The following is a 23,189-nucleotide window of genomic DNA, read 5'->3' as shown; positions in this document are numbered from 1 at the left end:
TCAACATGTGAGGTGGCAACGTCAGCAGTGGGCTCAGGTGTTGTTTACAGATGAGTCCCGCTTTTGCTTGGAACCTGCTGATGGTCGCATCCGAGTGTGGAGGCGTCGCGGAGAGCGCTTCGCAGAAGGCGCTGTTCTGGAACGACAGCGTTTTGGCGGAGGCTCTGTGATGGTCTGGGGAGGGATCAGCACACGTCTAAGGACACCTCTGTACCATGTAGTGGACAAATTGACCGGTGTCCGCTACCAGAATGAGATCCTGCAACACCTGGTCGTTCCAGCCCTCCAAGCGATCGGCCCTCGTGCGATTCTTCAGGATGACAACGCACCTCCCCATCGCTCTGCAGCTGTAAACACCTTCATCCAGCAGGCCAGGGTCAACAGGATGCTGTGGCCAGCCAACAGCCCGGACCTGAACCCCATAGAGCACATGTGGGACGAGCTTTGTCGTCGGGTACAGCAACATCACCCTCCTCCTGCCAATCTGGGTCAACTGCTGCAATGGCTCCAGCAGGAGTGGAATGGAGTTCCAAGAGCATCCATATGTAACCTGATCCACTCCATGCGCCAACGATGTGTTAAATGCCTGTCACACAACGGAGGGCACACGCGTTATTGACACTGATTCACATTGTTGTGAATTCCATTTTCGAGGGTTGTCACGTTTGACACACTCTAGCTAAATTGTCGCTGCCGCGTTCGATCTTTGCTTTGTTTGTCATTACTCCTTGGTTGTTCAATTATATAATTTTTAAAAAATGAAAGAATTCGGTCTTGTCTGTTTTGTGTGGCGTGCATGTAAAAAAGTGATCCTTAACTTTTTTTGAAGAGTGTATATGCACTTTCAAATAAAAGCACTAAGAAATAATGTCGACGCTTCCGCCCCCTCACTCACCCTTTCACCCTCTGTGTGTGTGTGTGTGTGTGTGTGTGTGCGTGCCTGCGTGCGTGCCTGCGTACGTGTGTATACGTGTGTGTGTGTGTGTGTGTGTGTTTGTGAGTGAGTGGGTGAGTATGTGTGTGTGTGTGTGTGTGCGTGTTTGTGAGTGAGTGGGTGAGTGCGTGAGTGTGTGTGTGTGTGTGTGTGTGTGTGTGTGTGTGTGTGTGTGTGTGTGTGTGTGTGTGTGTGCGTGTTTGTGAGTGAGTGAGTGAGTAAGTGTGTGTGCATGTTTCTTCGTCTTTTTGTTTGTCTGTTGGTTCGTTTGTTTCGATGTTTAGTTTTGCTTTATAGTCATTAATCTTTTGTTTGTACGTATATATGTATATCTAGCTAGGACAGTACTTCATAAAATTGTAAGATTATACCTTTATTTATGTCTTTTTACATTTAGTCAAGTTTTGACTAAATGTTTTCACATAGAGGGGGAATCGAGACGAGGGTCGTGGTGTATGTGTGTGTGTGTGTGTGTGTGTGTGTGTGTGTGTGTGTGTGTATGTGTGTGTGTGTGTGTGTGTGTGTGTGTGTGCGCGTGTGTGTGTAGAGCGATTCAGAGTAAACTACTGGACCGATCTTTATGAAATTTGACATGAGAGCTCCTGGGTATGATATCCCCGGAAGTTTTTTCTTTTTTTCGATAAATGTCTTTGATGACGTCATATCCGGCTTTTTGTAAAAGTTGAGGCGGCACTGTCACACCCTCATTTTTCAATCAAATTGATTGACATTTTGGCCAAGCAATCTTCGACGAAGGCCGGACTTCGGTATTGCATTTCAGCTTGGTGGCTTAAAAATTAATGAATGACTTTGGTCATTAAAAATCTGAAAATTGTAAAAATAAAATAAATAATTATAAAACGATCCAAATTTACGTTCATCTTATTCTTCATCATTTTCTGATTCCAAAAACATATAAATATGTTATATTTCACTCTGTGAGTTCCACAGCTTGACTAAATGTAGTAATTTCACCTTACGCGACTTGTTTACATTTAGTCAAAACTTGACTAAATGTTTTAACATAGAGGGGGGAATCGAGACGAGGGTCGTGGTGTATGTATGTGTGTGTGTGTGTGTGTGTGTGTGTGTGTGTGTGTGTGTGTGTGTGTGTGTGTGTGTGTGTGTGTGTGTGTGTGTGTGTGTGTGTGTAGAGCGATTCAAACTAAACTACTTGACCGATCTTTATTAAATTTGACATGAGAGTTCCTGGGTATGATATCCCCGGACGTTGTTTTCATTTTTTCGATAAATACCTTTGATGACGTCATATCCGGCTTTTTGTAAAAGTTGAGGCGGCACTGTCACACCCTCATTTTTCCATTAAATTGATTTGAAATTTTGGCAATTTTCGACGCAGGCCGGGGTTTGGTATTGCATTTCAGCTTGGTGGCTTAAAAACTAATGAGTGAGTTTGGTCATTAAAAATCGGAAACTTGTAATTAAAATTATTTTTTTATTAAACGATCCAAAACCAATTTTAACTTATTCTTCGTCATTTTCTGATTCCAAAAACATATACATATGTTATATTTGGATTAAAAACAAGCTCTGAAAATTAAAAATATAAAAATTATGATCAAAATTAAATTTCCGAAATCGATTTAAAAACAATTTCATCTTATTCCTTGTCGGTTCTTGATTCCAAAAACATATAGATATGATATGTTTGGATTAAAAACACGCTCAGAAAGTTAAAACGAAGAGAGGCACAGAAAAGCGTGCTATGCAGCACAGCGAAACCACTACCGCGCTAAACAGGCTCGTCAGTTTCACTCCGTTTTGCAAGTCAAGTCAAGTCAAGTCAAGTCAATATTTATTTCAAAAGACCCCTAGGGTTACATGAATAAAATAAATAAAAATTGCAATAAACACGACAAAAAAGATATATGTAATAATGAGACACAACACTTCTAATTAACCGAAAATAAATCAAGCTTAATTCATAACAAAATAATTGTAATCATAATTTTTTTTTTTTTTAACAGGAATGTATATGTTTCTGTGTTTGTTTTTGTTTTAATAAAAAAAACGTGATCAAATAATCAGAACTCTTTCAAAATACTCTTAATAAAATATATTAAATGCAATAACTTTCGTTTCTTTGTTAATTCAAATAAATGTTTAAATTTGACTGCATTTGAATTTCTACGAAAATACAATGGTAACAACCTTTTCCTCACATTTTCAAGAAAATGACACTGAAATATATAATGAAATTTATCTCCGAGTTCTTCAGACTGGCATTTAACACATATTCTTTCGTTATGTGGTATATTTAACATTCGGCCTTTCTGTATTGGCAATTTATGATTTAATGTTCTAAAACGTAAAAAAGAGAGTGCTAGGTTATTGGGTAAAATGTTCAAATAATTGTCAAATATAAATGTATCTTTAAACAATCTATAATTCAAACAAGTTTCTTTTTCATTTAATTCTGAAAACCACGATTGTATATATTGATCTTTTAGGCATTGCAACGTTTTCAATTTAAACCATTTTTTGGAACATCGTAAATTAAACCGGTCATGCCAAAAACCACTAAGACCAAGAGCATTTAAAGTTGTTTCAACATGTTTTAAATAGGGTGCTTCATTATATGCTATTTACATAGAGGCGATGCAAAAAACGGTACAATACATTTGAAAACGTATTACTATTATTACAATCTACCAATTTAAGCCAAAAACTAAATATTCTATTTTTTACGAGGACATCTATTGGAAATTTGCCTAATTCGCCTAATACCATACACGTTGGGGTCGACTTTCTCAATTTCAAAATAATCTTATAAAAACGTAGCTGCAATTTTGTTGCTAAATTTACCAAATTTGGTCCCCATACTTCACAGCCATATAACATAATCGGTGCAACTATTCTATCAAACAATTCAATTTGAATATCTATGGACAACGACAATTTTCTACACTTCTTTAACAAGCTAAACATTGCTCGAGAGGCCTTATCATATAACAACTTTTGTGATTTATTAAACTCATTATTATAATTAAAAAATAGACCCAAATATTGAAAACCAAACACGACCTCAACTAATTCATCTTTGTATTCAAATCATGGCAATTTTCGTATTTTACCTCTTGAAAAAACAACTATTTTCGGTTTTTTGGCGTTCACCCGCAAACTCCACAGATCGCAGTATTCGGACAACACATTAAGCGAAACTTGTAATGCTTCTGGGGATTCTGCTAAAATGGTTGTATCATCTGCATATAATAAAATAAACATGTTAAACATCAGCTCAGCATCATCCGGCTGTAAGTCCAACATAGCAACCTCTCTTTCAATACATGTAGTAGGTAGGTGTTCAGTGTTATCAAACATATAAGCTTGTAAAGCGGCGGACTACGGTCATTGTAAAAAAAATGCAGTGCGTTCAGTTTCATTCTGTGAGTTCCACAGCTTGACTAAATGTAGTAATTTCGCCTTACGCGCCTTGTTCAGTTTTTGCGATTGTTTGTCGTTTAATTTGTTTGTCTCCACAGATCTCTACTGAACGTTATTATCCCATGTTTACGTCGTACGTAGTTGTTTTACCAGGGACAGTGCTTCCGCGAGTGTGCATTCATGCATGTTATTTACTGATACATCTCGAACACTTACCGTCATCTTCCGCGGAGAGGATACGAGACTTGCTTGAGATGTTGTCGAACTCCACAATGCTCTGTCCCGTGTGGTCCATTCGACATTTTGGACAGAAACACACGGACCGCAGCCACACACTGTGGAACCTGTCACAATGTCCGGCTGAATACACAATGTTCGGGAATAACTATGAGGATTTGTAAGTGGTGTGGCAGAGTAAGCGCTCCTTTTACTGAGCCAAGCTTTTTAATTAAAGCGAGGCAAAGCACCTACATTGCACATTACTGGCCGGCTCTTGCTTGCCACCGCGACGAACAACGAATTCTTATGTGTAGCTTAAATGCAGCGTGCGGTTAACACGAGACCCTTTTCTTTGCCAAAAATACTCCGGCATCAAGATGAGTAATAATTCGTTGCAGCAATAACAGCTGGCCCGTAGTGATCGATGACAATGTGTTTTGACGGAGACCACGTGGGTTTGACTGACTGAGGTCACGTGAGTTTAGAAAAACACACTCGCTTAGCGGAATAGCCGGGGATCGCTGCAACTGATCGGCCAGCAATCGACGGTGATTCGTGGCTCCGATGTGCATATTAGGGTATTCTATCGAGCGCACGTCGCATAACCACACACATCAGAGTTGGTTGTTCATCTCGATGGCAGGTAACAGCAGGTCAACATCGTGCTAGTTGCCTCGCCTCGCTTTGAAAAGCTTGACTCAGTAAAAGCGGCTTTTGGTCTGTAAAACCAATTAAAAATCTTGACAGATCAGAGCTATTTCCGAAAAAAACCGTCCATTGTCGTCTACTAACGTCAACAGAGTCGAAGATTGATTGACCAAAATGTCAATCAATTTAGTTGCAAAATGAGGTCGGATATGACGTCATCGACGACATTTATCGAAATAAATTAGAAAAAAGGCTGGTGTTATCATCTGAAGGAATTCGTATGTAAAGTTTCATGAAGATCTCTTCAGTAGTTTTCTGGGAATCACTCGACACACATACACACACGCACGCCGCAGCACGCACGCACACACGCACGCACGCACGCACGCACACACACACACACACACACACACACACGCACGCACACAAACACACACACACTGTGGAATAGATACGTACACACACACACACACGCATACACCGCCAACCTCGTCTCGATTCCCAGTCTATGTGAACACATTTAGTCAACACTTGTCTTAAATGTACAAAGGAATCAAGGGATTAGCTCCGCCCTTACGGTGACGTTTTGCCATCCGCCCATTTCACTGACACCAGCCTTCCGTCAGACACCAGGTCGAGGCTTTCGACGTCACTGCCTTTCACGTGCTGAAACTAGAACATGTAAAGATAACTAAGCAAAGGACACGCGAGGAAAAGTGAGGTGTGTGTGTGTGTGTGTGTGTGTGTGTGTGTGTGTGTGTGTGTGTGTGTGTGTGTGTGTGTGTGTGAGTGTGTGTGTGTTTGTATGTGTGTGTGTGTGTGCGTGTGTGTGTGTGTGTGCGTGTTTCTGTTTGTGTGTGTGTGTGTGTGTTTGTGTGTGTGAGTGCTTGTGAGAAAGATGTGTGTGTGAGAGAATGTGTGTGTGTGTGTGTGTGTGTGGCTGTCTGTCTGTGCGTGTTTTCATGGGTGTGCCTGCAGCCGCGGTCAGGCTGTAGATTTGTGGCGTGTAACAGAGTGAAAGGACATTAAGAAACAGACCCACAAAAAAACACAAAAAAACACACGACAACAACAATATTAACAACAACAATTCATTTTCTACCGAGACAGCGATCGTCCACTCCCAAGCGGTCACGTGAGGGCGGGGATTCCCCGCAGTCCAGCGACACAGCTGGAAAGCAGGGCAATTAAAGGCACAGTAAGCCTCCCGTAAACCATCACAGAGCTCCCCGAGCGTCTAAATACAGTACAAGCATACTTCCATTTGAACGCTCACCGAACGGGAACATCCTGGCTGCTTTCTGTCGAGCGTGAGACATTTTCAAAGAATTTATTTTCGTAGACTTGTTCCGTTAACAACAACGGCGCCTCGTTTTTGCGCTAGACCTAACTTTTAAAATCTAAATAATAAATTGACAGCTTGTTACACAAACATTCTTTAATCATCAAAGAATTCGTTTTTCATCAAGACAAGATCAGAACAATTCGAAGTTGTGAAAGTTTAAAAAAAGAAAAGCCCGGAAGCAGGGTCACGCAAGGGTCGTAGCAGACGACGGCCGGTTTATCAGTGCAAATCGCCGTTCCTCTCAACAGTCAAAAGCCATCGCTAGAGTTCTTGTGAACCACAGCCGTTGTTTCGTGCATAAAAAAACGTGCTATTGTAGATAATCTCACGTCGAGTCGCATTCAAATGACTAACTATGACGACTGCATTGTGAAAAGGGAAAACTGGACCACACGGGTTCACGATGGCTCAGGGGTAAGATAAACCACGCAAAAATAAATTCTTTGAAAATTGTTCGCTCTTTACGGAGGGCACCTAGGATGTTCTCAATTGGTGAGTGTTTAAATGAAATGGTGTTTGTACTGTGTGTAAAAGCCTGACCGTATCTGTGATGGTTTACGGGAGGCTTACTCTGCCTTTAAGTATGACAATAAATGATCGCACATGCCCCACGTGCCACACGGATAACGACCCCGTTATTGCCCACGGACTTTCCTTATGACCTCGACTTCATTGAATGTTTTCTCTCTAAACGTTAGAGGGATTAGATCAAAACTGAAAAGAAAATCGGTGTTCACTTTTCTTAAACAAAGGCAATATGATATAACATGTTTACAGGAGACTTACATAACAGGGAGTATGATGACTGGATGAAAGAATGGAAGAATGGTTTTGTGTTCCATGAAGGGACATCGCACAGCGCCGGTCAAATGATTTTGTTTGGAAAGAATGTTAGTGAAGATGTCTCTGTGTTGTATTCGTCAAAGAGAATTTTAGCGACATGTATTAGAATACAAAATAAATCAGTTGCAATTGTAAATGTGTATGTGTTCTGCGCGAACTTAGAATCCAGTTTCATTCTAGAATGGACCGGGTCCAGGTTGGAATTCTAACCCTGCGAAAGTACAGGGGTTCCATTCTAGAATGAAACCCTTGAATAAAGGGGGCCGTAATGTTTGTAGGTAAGACAGAGTTGTCTTCCCTTGAATTATCTCCACCTGCACCTTCCCTTTGATAAAATGGGGCTGATTTGTCTACCCCTGAAAAAATCCTTTGGCGATCTTGCGATTATGGCATTCCGTTTGTCAAATAATTATTTGAATACTTTTTCATGTTTTTTTCACCAGTTTTAGCTAAATAATCATTATTTAGAAGCTCATGTGCTAAATAAGTAATTGTTTATAAACAATGTAAAACAATTCTAAATAATTTTTTATTTACGTAAACCATTCATTATTTACCTAAACAATTCATTGTTTACGTAAATAATTCATTGTTTACGTAAATAATGATTTATTTACGTAAACAATATATTATTTAGACTTATATTACATTGTTTATAAACAATCAGCAATGTTTCTAAATAAATCATTATTTACGTAAACAATGAATTATTTACGTAAATAATTCATTGTTTACGTAAATAATGATTTATTTACGTAAACAATATATTATTTAGACTTATATTACATTGTTTATAAACAATGTGCAATGTTTCTAAATAAATCATTATTTACGTAAACAATGAATTATTTACGTAAACAATTCATTGTTTAGGGAAAGCAGTTTTCATTATTTAGGGGAATCAAGAATTGACTTCTAAGCTTCATTTTTTTTCTTTGTGTATATACTATAATTCAATACAAGGTATCTCCAAACATTATTTATCAGAAAATGTTCGTAAATTTGTTTATTTTACAAGCTGAAATTGCCGTACGAAAAGAACTGAATGCGAAAACAAACAAAAGGTCAAGGTCATGACCGGGAGTGTTTAGTGTTTGCATTCTCTCCCTGGAAGTTGTTGAAAAAAAGTTTTCCGTCCTAAGTGTTCTGTTCTGTCTCAAAAAAACCTGTTTGTTTCTCTTTCCATTTCTCTTACTGCATGATTAAACTTTTTGTTATCTGTAGGTTACACAACACACCACAACTTGGTATGAGCTCTGACGCGATGACGTCACACAGTCGTGTGCAGAGTTGTCCGGCCTTGCCCCATGCATTCCGGCGGAACTCGCGAGAAGGCAACACGCGAAATCTGCACTCTGAATCTCTCGCATTTATCGACATGGTCTCTAGTTGTAGTGTTAAACATTGCCATAACAGACAAGATAGAGATAGGGACAGAAGATTCTTTTCTTTGTTGTCAACGGAAAGGGCAAAGAGACAAGGGATTTGACTGCACGACGCCGGCGAGAATGGTTGGCACAGCTTCAGCTGAAGAATTTCAACTTTGAATCAACAGCTAGGAGATCTATTACGTGTGCTCTGATCATTTTGTCAATGGTAAGTACTCATGCTTTTGTTCACCTGCCTTGGTTAGTCTGTGTTTGATGCAAGCTGTGTTGTAATGGTAGTGTGCGGACAGTCGGTCAGTCCTGCACCGAGTGCAGTCTATGACTGAGTGAGTCAGTCTTACACTTACTCTCAGTGTAACAACTTATCATGGTTGCCCAAAACCATGACTTGTGAGAATGCCATATGTGTGAAATACTTGGATTTGATAATCAGAATTTATTTGAACACTAAATGGTCATTGTTGATACAACTTCATAGTTCAGTTTTAAAGGGTAGATCTGTGTCGAGATTTACTCATTCATTTTGTTTGGGCGACTTATTTTTAAAATAACTCCCAATCCATAATTTACAATACATTTGCCTTTGATTTTTTCTGCAGGGCAACCATCTGTGGGAAGTAAACAGTCCGAGCTGGACACCTACTTTGAAACTTGGGTATGGTGCAGGGACACAGCCTGACAGCCAACAAGGACAGTACCAGAGACTCAAGGACTGAAGGAGAGGAAGAAGCTTGTGGGGAGTGAGTCAACTCCTTGTCCTTCTCACCCTAATTTAGCAGAGGATGCTGGTGATGGCGACGGTGAAGGTACTTCGGATACAGCAGAACTGGCTGCTCCTCTTCCCGAGAGAGGTGACTGTGGCGGTACTTATTGCCAGACTGAAACCTATGACAATTTTGCCTGGATTTCTAAAGATGAAGAAAAGCAGCTACGGGATGAACTTAACAGGCTGGTGCTAGAAACTCGGGAACTTAAAGACGAACTTGCCAAGAAAAAAATGACACTTGAATCTTTGAGGGACAATGACGATACTGTACGATATTTTACTGGGATTTCTAATTTCTTCACACTTGTTACATTATTTGATTTTCAATCAATCAATCAATCAATCAATGAGGCTTATATCGCGCATATTCCGTGGGTACAGTTCTAGGCGCTCTGCAGTGATGCCGTGTGAGATGAAATTTTATACGGCCAGTAGATTGCAGCCATTTCGGCGCATATTTACCTTTCACGGCCTATTATTCCAAGTCACACGGGTATAGGTAGACAATTATTAAATGTGCCTAAGCAATTTTGCCAGGAAAGACCCTTTTGTCAATCGTGGGATCTTTAACGTGCACACCCAATGTAGTGTACAAGGGGGGGGGGGGGGGGGGGGGGGAGTTCGGACACCGAAGAGAGTCTGCACACAAAGTTGACTCTGAAATAAATTTCCGCCGAACCTGGGATCGAACTCGCGCTGACAACGGCCAACTGAATACAAATCCAGCACGCTACCAACTGAGCTATATCCCCGATTTTCTTGCATCGCATTTGCCAACACACTCGCGCAGAGCACTGACACAGTTTCAAGCTCTCATTCATGCATATATACGCCTTAACACACCTCTGCAACACCTGGCATACATCTTTTCTGTGTCAAGAACATCTGCCAGCAAAGTTTTTCACGAGACTGTGCATATCATGTACCACTACCACAGACTGCAGCCACTTGTTTTCTGGCCAGACAGGCAAAGTATAAAGACAAGTATACCGCCACAGTTCCTTCCCTATCCATGGAACAGAGTAGTGTCCATTATTGACTGTTTTGAAATATATTCATTGAGAGACCCTCCAGTGTTGATGCTATAGCGCTAGTGCACTCACCTGGTCTAACTACAAGCACAACAATACAATTAATATGGTGCGCCAAATTGATATTACTATCGTTAACTGTTATGTAGAGTTTCGAAACTATCGTTATCTGTTATATAGAGTTTCAGAAACTCTATATAACAGCTAACGATAGTTTTATCAAAAGCGCGTTGGTATCGTTCCCAAATGGGAAAACCCTGAAATGCCATTGCAAAACTGTCTTTTTGCTACGAAATGTACATTTTAACTAGAAACATAATTTAAAAAACTACATATTATTTAGTTAGTGACCGTTCTTCTGTTGTCGTCTTCTCAAATCATTGTTGAGTTTGTTTAATATTAGCTTTATCATTTGTACTTTCGGCCGTACCGTTTTTCACGTGTGCGGTTTGAAGACGGTAGGCCTACTGAATATTCGCGGAAAAGACCATGACGCATTACACAAAACAGTGGGGTTTTTTCAAAACAAACACAAAACAACGTGTTTCCCGAGTGACATCCCCCAAGGCGCGTTTTGGAAAACACTGCATGCTTTCGCATCGTGTACCGTTGCCCACTGCATGCATGCCAGCCGTATGTGTACAAACTGACCCGCACACAGCGCGGTAGCTAGAACGGGTCAAGCTGACACTGACCAATATTTCTGTGAAAACAGGAAGCGTCCTAGCTGTAATGAAGATTTGATTACTTGATTAAACGAAGCAGCGAAATGATGGACTTATCAGACGACAGTTAGTTGAATATGATCTACCAGGGATCGCGCTAGCTTTTTAAAAAACGCGTAAGTCATACGCAATGAAACGAAAAAAACGCGTCACGGACCAATATTTTTGCGTACTACGAAAACACGTACAGACACAAACAAAACACGCACGAAAGACTTAAAGACACTCCTTACCTAAATACGGCGAGTTTTCCTGTCAAACTCCGCGCACGCCTGTCGAATAACACCCCTGCTGTCTCCAACCTTCGGGCCTTGCGAGTTTGTTTCCCGCTCTAATACGACTAGACACACTTTTCGCCTTTTGGAAGCGCGAGATGGGAGAGCAGCTAATGTCTGTTTCATTATCCGACAAGACATTATCTGGTAATACCCTCGTTACGTTCGTTTGCGATACTTCGATGCAAAAAGAAACGGACTTTAGTTTTGACGCGCAGATTTCATGTGTGTCGTCACTTCTCGAGCCCTATAGTCAGTTTCAGGATCGGGTGATTATTAAGTCAGAGCAAAAGCGCTGCGTGAAGACAAGAAAAAGTTACAATATTTTTGCGTATGGCTTACGCGGCGCGGCGAAAAAAACGCGCCAACGACTTTTAAAATGCGTCAAATACGCAAAAATCGTGCGTAAACGCGATCCCTGATCTACTAAATCATGTTGTAGTAATTTAGTGCAAATTCGCTCGAACCAGAGACATGTCTCTGCTCGAACGAAACGTTCAGCAGCCATTTTGCCGGCATCAAAACATCCGACCACGCCATCGCTATTTTTAGAAACTCTATATAACAGTTAACGATAGTAATATCACTTGCGCGCACCATGCCGCCGTTTTGCGAAACCCTCGTTATCTGTTATTCATAGTTTTAGCAATAGCGCGCACAAACGCGCTATTGATATATTATAACTCTAAATAACAGTTAACGATAGTTTCGAAACTCTATTTAACAGTTAACGATAGTTTTGAAACTCTATATAACAGATAACGATAGTTTCAAAACTCTATATAACAGTTAACGATAGTTTCAAAACTCTATTTAACAGTTAACGATAGTTTTGAAACTATATAACAGATAACGATAGTTTTGAAACTCTATATATAAGTATAACAGTTAACGATAGTTTTAAAACCCTGTATAACTGTTAACGATAGTAATACCAATTTTGTGCACCATAAATTAAATACCTAATATCAATTACACCTCAAGGCCATATTTCTTTTATTTCTAAAGGGTGGGGTGGGCTTTCAAGTGACAAGCACATCACTGCAAATAGTGGGTATCTAGACAATATTGTACAAAATGATGTCATTTTGGCCGACAGGGGATTTGACATTAATGAACTAGTGGCTATGAGAGGTGCACAAGTGAAAATCCCTGCCTTTACAAGAAAGAAGAGTCATCTTACAGCTTATGAGATAGTCAACACGCAAACTAGCTAATCTGAGAATTTATGTTGAGCGAGTTATCGGTATTCTTTGGGGAAAGTACACAATTTTGAACTCTGATATTCTGACTGATCTTTTGTTTGCAAGGGAAGAGGAAGAAGTGGTAACACTGGACAAAATAGTCACTTTATCATCTGGGCTTGTCAATGTTTGCACAGCCTAGTGTTCAAACTGAAGGCATTGTTTAGACTAAAGAATATGTTAATTAAACTCCAGGGGTGTCGTTTGGATCGGCCCTTCGGCGAATCGGCGATTTTTTTTTTCTTTGGCCGAAACTTTCATGTACTTATCGGCCAAATGTCCGAAGAGTATTCGTCTGAATCGGCCAAGGTTTGTCCGGGTTTTTTATTGGTCAGGCTTTTGGGCGGGGATATAGCTCAGTTGGTAGCGCACTGGATTTGCATTCAGTTGGCCGCTGTCAGCGTGAGTTCGATCCCAGGTTCGGCGGAAATTTATTTCAGAGTCAACTTTGTGTGCAGACTCTCTTCGGTGTCCGAACTCCCCCCCCCCCCCCGTGTACACTACATTGGGTGTGCACGTTAAAGATCCCACGATTGACAAAAGGGTCTTTCCTGGCAAAATTGCTTAGGCACAGCCGGTTAATAATTGTCTACTCCCGCAGTGGGGCACTGCGGTTATGAAATTAAAGGCCCCTACTGTTTTTGGAACCGCAGGAGCTTTCTAGTTTGCTGTTAGGTAGATTTTTGGTTCCTCTTTCATGTCATGCTCTCTTTTTCTTCATGAATTCTTTTCTTTTTTCTGCCTTCTTGCTCATTCACCTGTATTTTTTCCAAAAATCTCTTCTCTTGTCGCTTGTCTCGCGATTCATGTATAGTTTAATCTGTTAGTGTTCTGATGTAAGTCCAGCAGTAGATAGGTTAAGCCTATTTTAACATACTGGAAACTGGTAATCTTCCAGTAGGTATTAATTTAGTTTTACTAAAGCCTGCTGGGACACAAATAATGGGTTAGTGCACTTGTAAACAGGAATCGCTTGACAAGTGGCCCCCTTCATCCCCCCCTTCCTCGTCCTGATATGGCTCTACGTAGTCGGCTGGACGTTAAGCAACAAATAAACAAACAAATAATTGTCTACCTATACCCGTGTGACTTGGAATAATAGGCCGTGAAAGGTAAATATGCGCCGAAATGGCTGCAATTACTGGCCGTATAAAATTTCATCTCACACGGCATTACTGCAGAGCGCCTAGAACTGTACCCACGGAATATGCGCGATATAAGCGTCATTGATTGATTGATTGATTGATTGATAAAACTGCTGCCGATGTACTTAGACAACTGACTGGCGTTTATTTTCTTCGTGAATACCAAGAACGAAACATCAGTGTTTTGAGCGCAAGCCATTGACAAAAACTATAGCTGCCAGAGTGGTTTCGACAAGGGAAACCACACTTTCTGCGGACCGCTCAGGCTCAGCGTTTGCGTTCGCCGAACATCATGTCGCAACCAAAAAAGAAGAAAAAAACTCAATTGATCAGTGGCCACGGTGTGCTACCCTTCGCCAAGGTAGGTGCTTCTGAAAAAAATAACAGCAACACCGCGAACGTGGACAGTGTGAGTGATAGGGGTAGTGTTGTCGAGTCGATGGAAGCAGATGACACAAGCTTAGCAGACGACAGTCACATTCACCGGCGTATCGACATCTGCTGAGATTGAAAAGCGACATCCAAATCGTGGTTTTCAAGCAAATTGGCTCACCCTAGGCCTACACCCATGGCTTAGCTATGAGGGTGGGTCCATGTTTTGCAAACTGTGCAAGAACGGTGGATGTAAAAATATTTTCACCAGGGGAGGTTGCCAAAATTTCAGCATTAACTGACCACCTCGCTAGCAAAGACCATGCCAGATCCATAGATGTGCTCGTGTATCAGGAAACCTTCAAAACAATGGATAAAATCACAATGTTATGTGACGGTGTCAGAGTGTGTTTATGTTTTATTGGTGTTTCACCAGTCATATTTCCAACTGAAAGGCTTGTCAAGATTGGAAGAGTTTTATTGTTTTACTTTCAAAACATTAAAGTTAAAGGTTTGAAAAAGTTTTAAAGAATTGGTGTCTTTGTGTTTTACTTAAATCAACAAAGCTGATTGTTTCAGTTGCAGTATGCAACATATGTTCTGTGTTCCTAAGACAATGATTACCTCTTGTGCTTCAATGTTGCGGTGACTTTCGATGAGCCAAAATAATGGCCGAAATTTTTTCAAAATGTCCTAAAGCATTCTGACAGTTTTGGCCAAATGTCCCAACATAAAAATGTCTAGCAACACCCCTGAACTGTGGTGTCTTGTATCTGATTCTGATGTCTCTCATGAGCAGTAGCAATAGTCTTTCTGTTATTATGTTTTCACTGGACGGAATCTTGAATTTGAAGATAAAGGCATTGTTTAAAGAATGTGTTAATTAAACTGTGGTGTATTGTATCTAATTCTGATGCAGGTGTCTCACATGAGCAGTAGCAACAGTTTTTCTGTTATGTTTTCACTGGATGGAATCTTGAATTTGAATACACATACATGTATCATGTGTTTATGATCTGACCTGCTGCTATTTCCTTCCATTTCAAGAGCAGATTTCACTCTTTCTATCACACACACACACACACACACACACCACATTAACATACACTTTGAAATCATTTTGCATAAATGTGACATGTATTGACACAACTGACAAAGGTTGAATTATGCTGATTAACCTCAAAATAGCTCTACACAGGAAACAAGATAAGGAGCATTGCAAAATTGAAATGCGAGCACACATTTAAACTACCAATAACATGCAACTTCAAGCGACACTGAACATACCACTACCAGTATTGCAGGTATCAAGCCAAAGTGAAGAGAAGAACACTTTCACTAAATGTTCAAAATTGAAATAACATACTGTGGGCATGTGAGTCATTAACTATTCATTATGATAAATAGACCTGTGCGCTTTTTTGCAGAAATAAGTGTGTTCAATTTTGTTGTCATCAAAACAGAACTAGTTGATAATAGAAACTAACTTTCAGTTCCACTGCCAATTTAAACACTGTATTACTTGACTGTACTGATGCAGAACTACGCTGGACCACACACTCTTATTTGTTCCCTAAATCAAGCAGCCAATCCGTGTCACTGGAAACATTGAACAAGGAGAATGAACAATATACCTGGCTGAATAAGTTGATAATCAAACTGCTCATGATTCTTTGTTATTCACAGCAGTGGATGTAAAACAATCACAAAATAATGTCCTGTATGCATCATAATTTATACTTGTAGCACTTGACTTTGTATTGTGGTCGGTGATCCTAAACAAAATGTATGCCTACATCTGTGCATGATTTTACTTTAAGAATAAAATGAAACAAGAATGGAACAATTAATGACTTCTCTGTGAGTGTGAACTGTGATTTAAAACATTACATGCCCTCTTTTCTCTCCCTCTTTACAACTTTACTACTGGCCACTTTCTGTGTGTACAGTCATACATGATGTTTGTTTTCCCACACACATGAGCAAGCGAGTCTGGCATTGTCACTGTTTCTTGCTGCGTTTCACGGCTTGTGTTTGCAGCTGCTCCTGGTTCACATCCACTGCTTGTAGAGGCTCAGCTTCTCTGTCCAGCCAGTTTCCAACTAGCTCTGGAAAAACTGCGAGTCTGAACACTTTCAAAGCTTTCTCCACACACATTGCCCAAAAATCACAGTCAGGCAATACTCAGACAATAACTTTATCCACAGTAGTCCACACCATGAAATCACAGTAGGAGGAACTGGTCATAACAATCTGGCACTGTACCGGTACTTGACTATTTAACTTTTAAGTATGGGTGGTCCTTGCGCAGACAAAGCATCCCCTCACTGTTAGATTCCAAACAGAAATGGCGGTCTGTCACACACACTCAACAGCTGACTCCTTGAAGGTGAAGGGACGTGTGTGCAGGTTTCTCCAACTCCGGCCATGCAGGTTTCTCCAACTCCGGCCATGCAGGTACAGTGTGCTGACAGTATGTTGCCATCAAAAGTGGCGATGGTCCAAGGAGAAAGTGCTGGTTCATTAAGGCGTTGTGAATGAAGAACCTGAAACATAAATTGAAGATCGCACAAATCAGCATTCAGCTAGGTCAATCGAATGAATATAACTCTAAGACGCACATAATGTCAATGTGCTTTACAACATTAACAATGAAAAGTAAACAACAGATTTTTAACTGAATATGAACATGAAGCTCATTATAATTATATATAAATATAATATTTTGCAAGCTATTTCAAAATATAAATATATTCAAGACTATCTACAGCTTTTGTCGTAGTCCAGAATACAAACTAAAGCGAAGAATATATTAAAGACAAAGCCTCAACACAATATCCTGAACTGCAACTTACAAGTGAAATCTGCAACACAAGACAGAGAACACTCACGTTCATTCATTATTATATTTATAAACTGAAAGCACATTCTTACCTTTGCAGAAATGACAGAGTTTTGACAGCCATCAGGGCTGTAGCGCTTGACATCCCTCACCCAGCCAGAGACAAAAAGTCGGTAGGAATCGAAACGTTTGTAAGCTTTCAGCAACATGCACTCTTCTCAGTTCTTGCCAAGCACAAAATAATTTACGATGTTGATGTAACTCAGCTCTGGCAGATCGTCCGGATTTGCTGACCAGCACCTGGTTGGAATGTCATACGGATCATTCCCATCACTCTCCAAAATCTTCTGATGGTATCGCCGCCTCTCCTCTGGTAACAATCGCTCAGAATATGTTCGCTTCTTGCCCGGTCGTTGTTTCTCCATCTTGCTTTCAAGGCAAGGGAAGTCACTCCAGGAGGCATTGTTTCCCGTTTTTCAACGGTTCACAGCTGTTTTTACTTTTCTCTTTGAAATGAAACGATGAAAGGAAGAGAAATGGAAAGACAGGCATGTTGTTGGGACATAAACAGAACAGAGAACATAAGGGGAAAATACTGTGTTTCAACAACTTCAAGCAAGAAAATGCAAACACTAAACACTCCCGGCAGAGAAAACCCTTAATTGACCTTGACCTTTGACTGTGTTTGAGATCAGTTATTTTCGTACTCGGCTTGTAAAATAAACAAAATAATATCCAAACAACAGCTATTTTAAGATAAGAGTGTGTGGAGATACCTTGTATTCAATTATAGTAATCACTGAAAGACATAAAACTTAGTTCAGAAGCGAATCCTAGAAACCCCTAAATAATGGAAAATGTCTTGGCTAAACAATTCATTGTTTACGTAAACAATGAATTGTTTACGTAAATAATTCATTGTTTACGTAAATAATGATTTATTTAGAAACATTGCTGATTGTTTATAAACAATGTATTATAAGTCTAAATAATATATTGTTTACGTAAATAAATCATTATTTACGTAAACAATGAATTATTTACGTAAATAATTCATTGTTTACGTAAATAATGATTTATTTAGAAACATTGCTGATTGTTTATAAACAATGTAATATAAGTCTAAATAATATATTGTTTACGTAAATAAATCATTATTTACGTAAACAATGAATTATTTACGTAAACAATGAATTGTTTAGGTAAATAATGAATGGTTTACGTAAATAAAAAATTATTTAGAATTGTTTTACATTGTTTATAAACAATTACTTATTTAGCACATGAGCTTCTAAATAATGATTATTTAGCTAAAACTGGTGAAAAAAACATGAAAAAGTATCCAAATAATTATTTGACAAACGGAATGCCATATGCGATGTCATGTCATGTCAAGAAAGTTGACACTCCTGAGTACGCAATAAACAAAGGCAGACCATAGCAAGGGGGACTACCAGGGCGGTATTGTTTGCAGGGCAGTTGTTTTTGTGATGAGAGCCGGTTGCGGCCGCTTGCAATGTCAGCGCTGTCTCCCTCTCGGAAATGTCCGGTTTTTTGACAATTTTTTTGACAGACAGACAGACAGACGGTCAGACCGACTAACCGACAGACAGACCAACAGAAGGACAAAGTGAGTTATAGAGCTGTTGTCACAGGTTTAAAAAAAAGTTGACATTATATCTTCACAATTCAGAAGACCAACTTCATGTATATGAATAAGATTAAAAGTTACAAGCGAGATCGGCAAAACACTGTCAGTCCGGAAATTTCCGTTCGTAGCGATCAGTGCTGATTGTCTCTCAAAATCGTAATCACTTTCAGAACATCACAATCCCAATTCACAGTGTCTTTGAGTAAAGTGTAAAAAACCCGAAAAAACCCCAACCAAACACACAAAAAACAAAAACAAACAGAAAATCCACATTTGTGGCTTTGGTTGTGTGATAGTCTAACTGAAATGACTATTCCAACTTGGACCCAAATTCCAACCTTGCGCACGGCCGATTCTAGAATGGACCAGCAACAAGGGTTTCATTCTAGAATGGCACCCCTGTACTTGCGCAGGGTTAGAATTCCAACCTGGACCCGGTCCATTCTAGAATGAAACTGGATTCTAAGTTCGCGCAGAACATATGCACCTAACGAAACAAAAGAAAAAGTTAAATTTTTTGATGAGTTGACGCAAAAAATTAAAAGTTTTCAATGCGATGAGATCATAGTGTGTGGTGATTTTAACTGTGTTTTGAACAATGAAAAAGATGTTATCGCTGGCGAGAATCATTCAGGGGATAACGTTGCAAAATTTAATGATGTGGTTAACACATGTGATTTGTATGATGTTTGGAGGTTTTTCAACCCGGATATAAAGGAATTTACCTGGTCAAGAAAGTCTCCGTTTATTGCCAGACGACTAGATTATATTTTGGTTAGTTCAGGTATTTTTGATTTGAATTTTGATTGTGGCATCGTAAGTGTTCCTTTTTCAGACCATAGAGGATGCCTGGTTCGAATGAAAGTATGTGAGATTGTACGAGGGAAAGGTTATTGGAAGTTAAATAATTTGATGTTGGAAGATATTGATTATGTCAATGAAATGAATACTTTTATTGATGGATTTTGTAGCGAAGAATTGGATTGTCAACTGGACTGGGAAATGTTAAAAGTTAAAATAAGAGAGTTTACCAATAATTATAGTAAAAACAAGAAATTCCTCCGATAGAAAAAACACCCCCGTCAAAGGGAAATAACCTTCTCAGTTGGTGGCAGTGAGAATGGTTATTTCCCTTTGACCAACGGGGGTGTCCGTCTATAAGTCGTTGTATAATTTCAATCCACCAATAACTCCCTAACCGTGTGTTTGACTGGTCCCAATTTTTGTACGGACCGTCTCAGGAATGTATAGAACCTGTTCACCAAGTTTGGTGACGATCGGTCCGTTCATTCTTGAGATCTACTTGCGAACACAAACACCGCCACAAACACATCAAGTGAAACCTATACACACCCCTATACCGGGGGTGTAATAAACAGTGTCAAAGGAGAAATGAAGCTGCACATTTGTGTAACAAACTGAATGATGATCAATGATTTAGACGTTTATCTGAGTACAAATCCTCATGCACTGCAATGACACCCAAGCAAAGCGTGAACACGTGAAAATGCATCTTGAGTTGATGGAAATAAAAAAAGCACGAGCCGATCAGGTTAGAGCTCGCGCTAAATGGGTCGAGGAAGGGCAGAAAAACACAAAATATTTTTTGGGTTTGGAAAAAGCACGTGCAAATGCAAAGGTTATGGATCGCGTGAAAAATGATGAAGGGAGAGTCTTTCTTTCTTTATTTGGTGTTTAACGTCGTTTTCAACCACGAAGGTTATATCGCGACGATGAAGGGAGAGTGTGTACAGACCAAAAACAAATACACAGTGTGCAAAAAACATATTTTATGAATTTATATAAAAAGAAAATACATAAAGAAGATAATGTTGGTAATGTTGATGATTTTTTGCAAGGCTGCAGCGTTCCTTCTCTTTTTAACGAAGAGAAAAACATCTGCGAGGGTCCTTTAACTGCCAGTGAACTGTTACACGCACTAAAACAAATGAAAAATGGTTCTTCCCCAGGCTCTGATGGCATTACAATTGAATTTATAAAAGTATTTTGGTCCCGAGTGAGTATATTTATCTTACGTTCTTTTTCAGCAGCATTTGAGAATGGTAGCTTGTCTGCGTCTCAAAGAAATGCTGTCATTGTGTTAATTCATAAAGGTAAATACCTTCCAAGAGATGAATTAAATAATTGGCGTCCAATTTCATTAACCAACAGTGATTATAAATTACTGGCTAAGTGTTTGGCTCTGCGCATGAACAAAGTTGTACATAATGTGATTAATCCTGATCAGGTTGGATATATTAAAGGGAGGCAAGTATCATCTTTATTAAGATTGATTGATGATGTTATAGATCAAATGAATGTGCAAGATAAACCAGGTCTTTTGTCAGATGTTTCATGCATTTGACTGTATTTCAAAAGACTTTATGATAAATGTTTTTAAAAAATTTGGGTTTGGCCCGGAGTTTGTAACTTGGGTCGAAGTTTTGATGAAAGATGCCAAGAGCTCTGTTAATTATGCAGGCTGGTTGTCTGATTATTTTCCAGTGGAGTCTGGAATCCGTCAGGGATGTCCGTTCTCGCCTTCAGCCTTTGTTTTGGCAATTGAGTTATTAGCCATTAAGATTAGGCAGAGTAAGAATGTTAAAGGTATTTCGAATTTGAATTGCTTTAATGATAGGTTTTTGGATGTTAAAAATTGCTTTGTATGCTGACGATGTTACGTTATTTTTGAAAAGTGAAACGGATTTAAAACATGCCTTATTGATTTTTGATTCTTTTTATTACGTTTCCGGATTAAAGTTGAATTTGTCGAAATGCGAAGCCATGTTGTTAGGAGGTCAGAAACATTGTCAAGACACATTTTATAATTTTAAATGGAAGAAAAAATTAAGGATTTTGGGAATTTATTTTTGTAATGACAGATCAGCCTCTGATGTTGAGGAAAATTGGACAGAGCGAATTACGTCTGTTAAGCGCTTGATTTCGGCATGGGAGAAAAGAAATTTGAGTATTATGGGTAAAATTATTGTAATTAAAACGTTTTTGATTTCCCAATTTGTTTATTATATGCAGGCATTTGTAATCCCTGATAATGTATTAGTAGAAGTAAATAGATTGTTGTTTAGATTTTTATGGAAAAAGAAAGAAAATAACAAGTCGCGTAAGGCGAAAATACAATATTTAGTCAAGTAGCTGTCGAACTCACAGAATGAAACTAAACGCAATGCCATTTTACTCGTAGCATCGTCAGGCCACCGCTCATGGCAAAGGCAGTGAAATTGACAAGAAGAGCGGGGTAGTAGTTGCGCTAAGAAGGATAGTACGCTTTTCTGTACCTCTCTTTGTTTTAACTTTCTGAGCGTGTTTTTAATCCAAACATATCATATCTATATGTTTATGGAATCAGGAACCGACAAGGAATAAGATGAAAGTGTTTTTAAATTGATTTCGAAAATTTAATTTTGATAATAATTTTTATATATTTAATTTTCAGAGCTTGTTTTTAATCTGAATATAAGATATTTATATGTTTTTGGAATCAGCAAATGATGGAGAATAAGATAAACGTAAATTTGGATCGTTTTATACATTTTTATTTTTTTTTACAATTTTCCGATTTTTAATGACCAAAGTCATTAATTAATTTTTAAGTCACCAAGCTGAAATGCAACACCGAACCCCGGGCTTCGTCGAAGACTACTTGACCAAAATTTGAACCAATTTGGTTGAAAAATGAGGGCGTGACAGTGCCGCCTCAACTTTCACGAAAAGCCGGATATGACGTCATCAAAGACATTTATCAAAAAAATGAAAAAAAATGTTCGGGGATTTCATACCCAGGAACTCTCATGTCAAATTTCATAAAGATCGGTCAAGTAGTTTAGTCTGAATCGCTCTACACACACACACACACACACACAGACACACACAGACACACACACACACACACACACACACACACACACACACACGCACGCACGCACACACGCACGCACATACACCACGACCCTCGTTTCGATTCCCCCTCGATGTTAAAATATTTAGTCAAAACTTGACTAAATATAAAAAAAGCATTTGAAAAGGTTGAGGATAATATTGTGTAGTGATATAGAAAATGGTGGCTTAAATATGATTGATTTGAAACATATACAGCTTTCCTTTTTATCACAATGGGCTGTCAGACTGACATCCCGCGAAGTCACAGATAAGTGGAAATATGTGCCAAAGTCAGTGTTATCAATGTACGGCTCAAATTGTGAATGTTTTTATTCAAATGTTGATTTTCGAAGATTAAAAGGGAGTGAACTTGTCAAATCCAAATTTTGGAAAACTGTCTTGAAAACCTGGCTTGATAACAATGTATGTATTGATGATAACTTATTTAATCCGCTTTTA

At 39.1% G+C, this 23,189-nt stretch overlaps 1 protein-coding gene and 2 long non-coding RNA genes across 5 annotated transcripts in view; 1 reads left to right on the top strand and 2 right to left on the bottom strand.

Annotated features, from left to right (window-relative positions):
• The window catches only part of LOC138952041 (gamma-butyrobetaine dioxygenase-like), a 70,973-nt gene that overhangs the window by 15,333 nt on the left and 32,451 nt on the right, over positions 1-23,189 (bottom strand). For all 3 annotated transcript variants that reach the window (XR_011451288.1, XM_070323618.1, XM_070323617.1), the window contains 2 exons: positions 5,784-5,878; positions 4,556-4,683 (listed from right to left, as the gene is read on the bottom strand). Coding sequence is in view for 2 of the 3 variants with exons in the window: in XM_070323618.1 (XP_070179719.1) it covers positions 4,556-4,683; positions 5,784-5,878 (223 nt within the window). In the remaining variant the exon portion in view is untranslated. The remainder of the gene's footprint in view (positions 1-4,555; positions 4,684-5,783; positions 5,879-23,189) is intronic.
• LOC138952040 (uncharacterized) lies at positions 8,210-14,861 on the top strand. The gene is made up of 2 exons (XR_011451287.1): positions 8,210-8,990; positions 9,382-14,861. It is a non-coding gene; the product is annotated as an uncharacterized lncRNA (long non-coding RNA).
• Positions 15,456-18,147, bottom strand: LOC138952039 (uncharacterized). Its single transcript, XR_011451286.1, has 2 exons — positions 17,275-18,147; positions 15,456-16,886 (listed from the first exon to the last, which is right to left on the bottom strand). It is a non-coding gene; the product is annotated as an uncharacterized lncRNA (long non-coding RNA).

Source organism: Littorina saxatilis, linkage group LG17 (genome assembly GCF_037325665.1).
Source record: "Littorina saxatilis isolate snail1 linkage group LG17, US_GU_Lsax_2.0, whole genome shotgun sequence".
Classification (NCBI taxonomy): Eukaryota; Metazoa; Mollusca; class Gastropoda; order Littorinimorpha; family Littorinidae; genus Littorina; species Littorina saxatilis.
The sequence above is the reverse complement of the archived record's forward strand: the minus strand, read 5'-3'. Positions and strand labels throughout refer to the sequence as shown.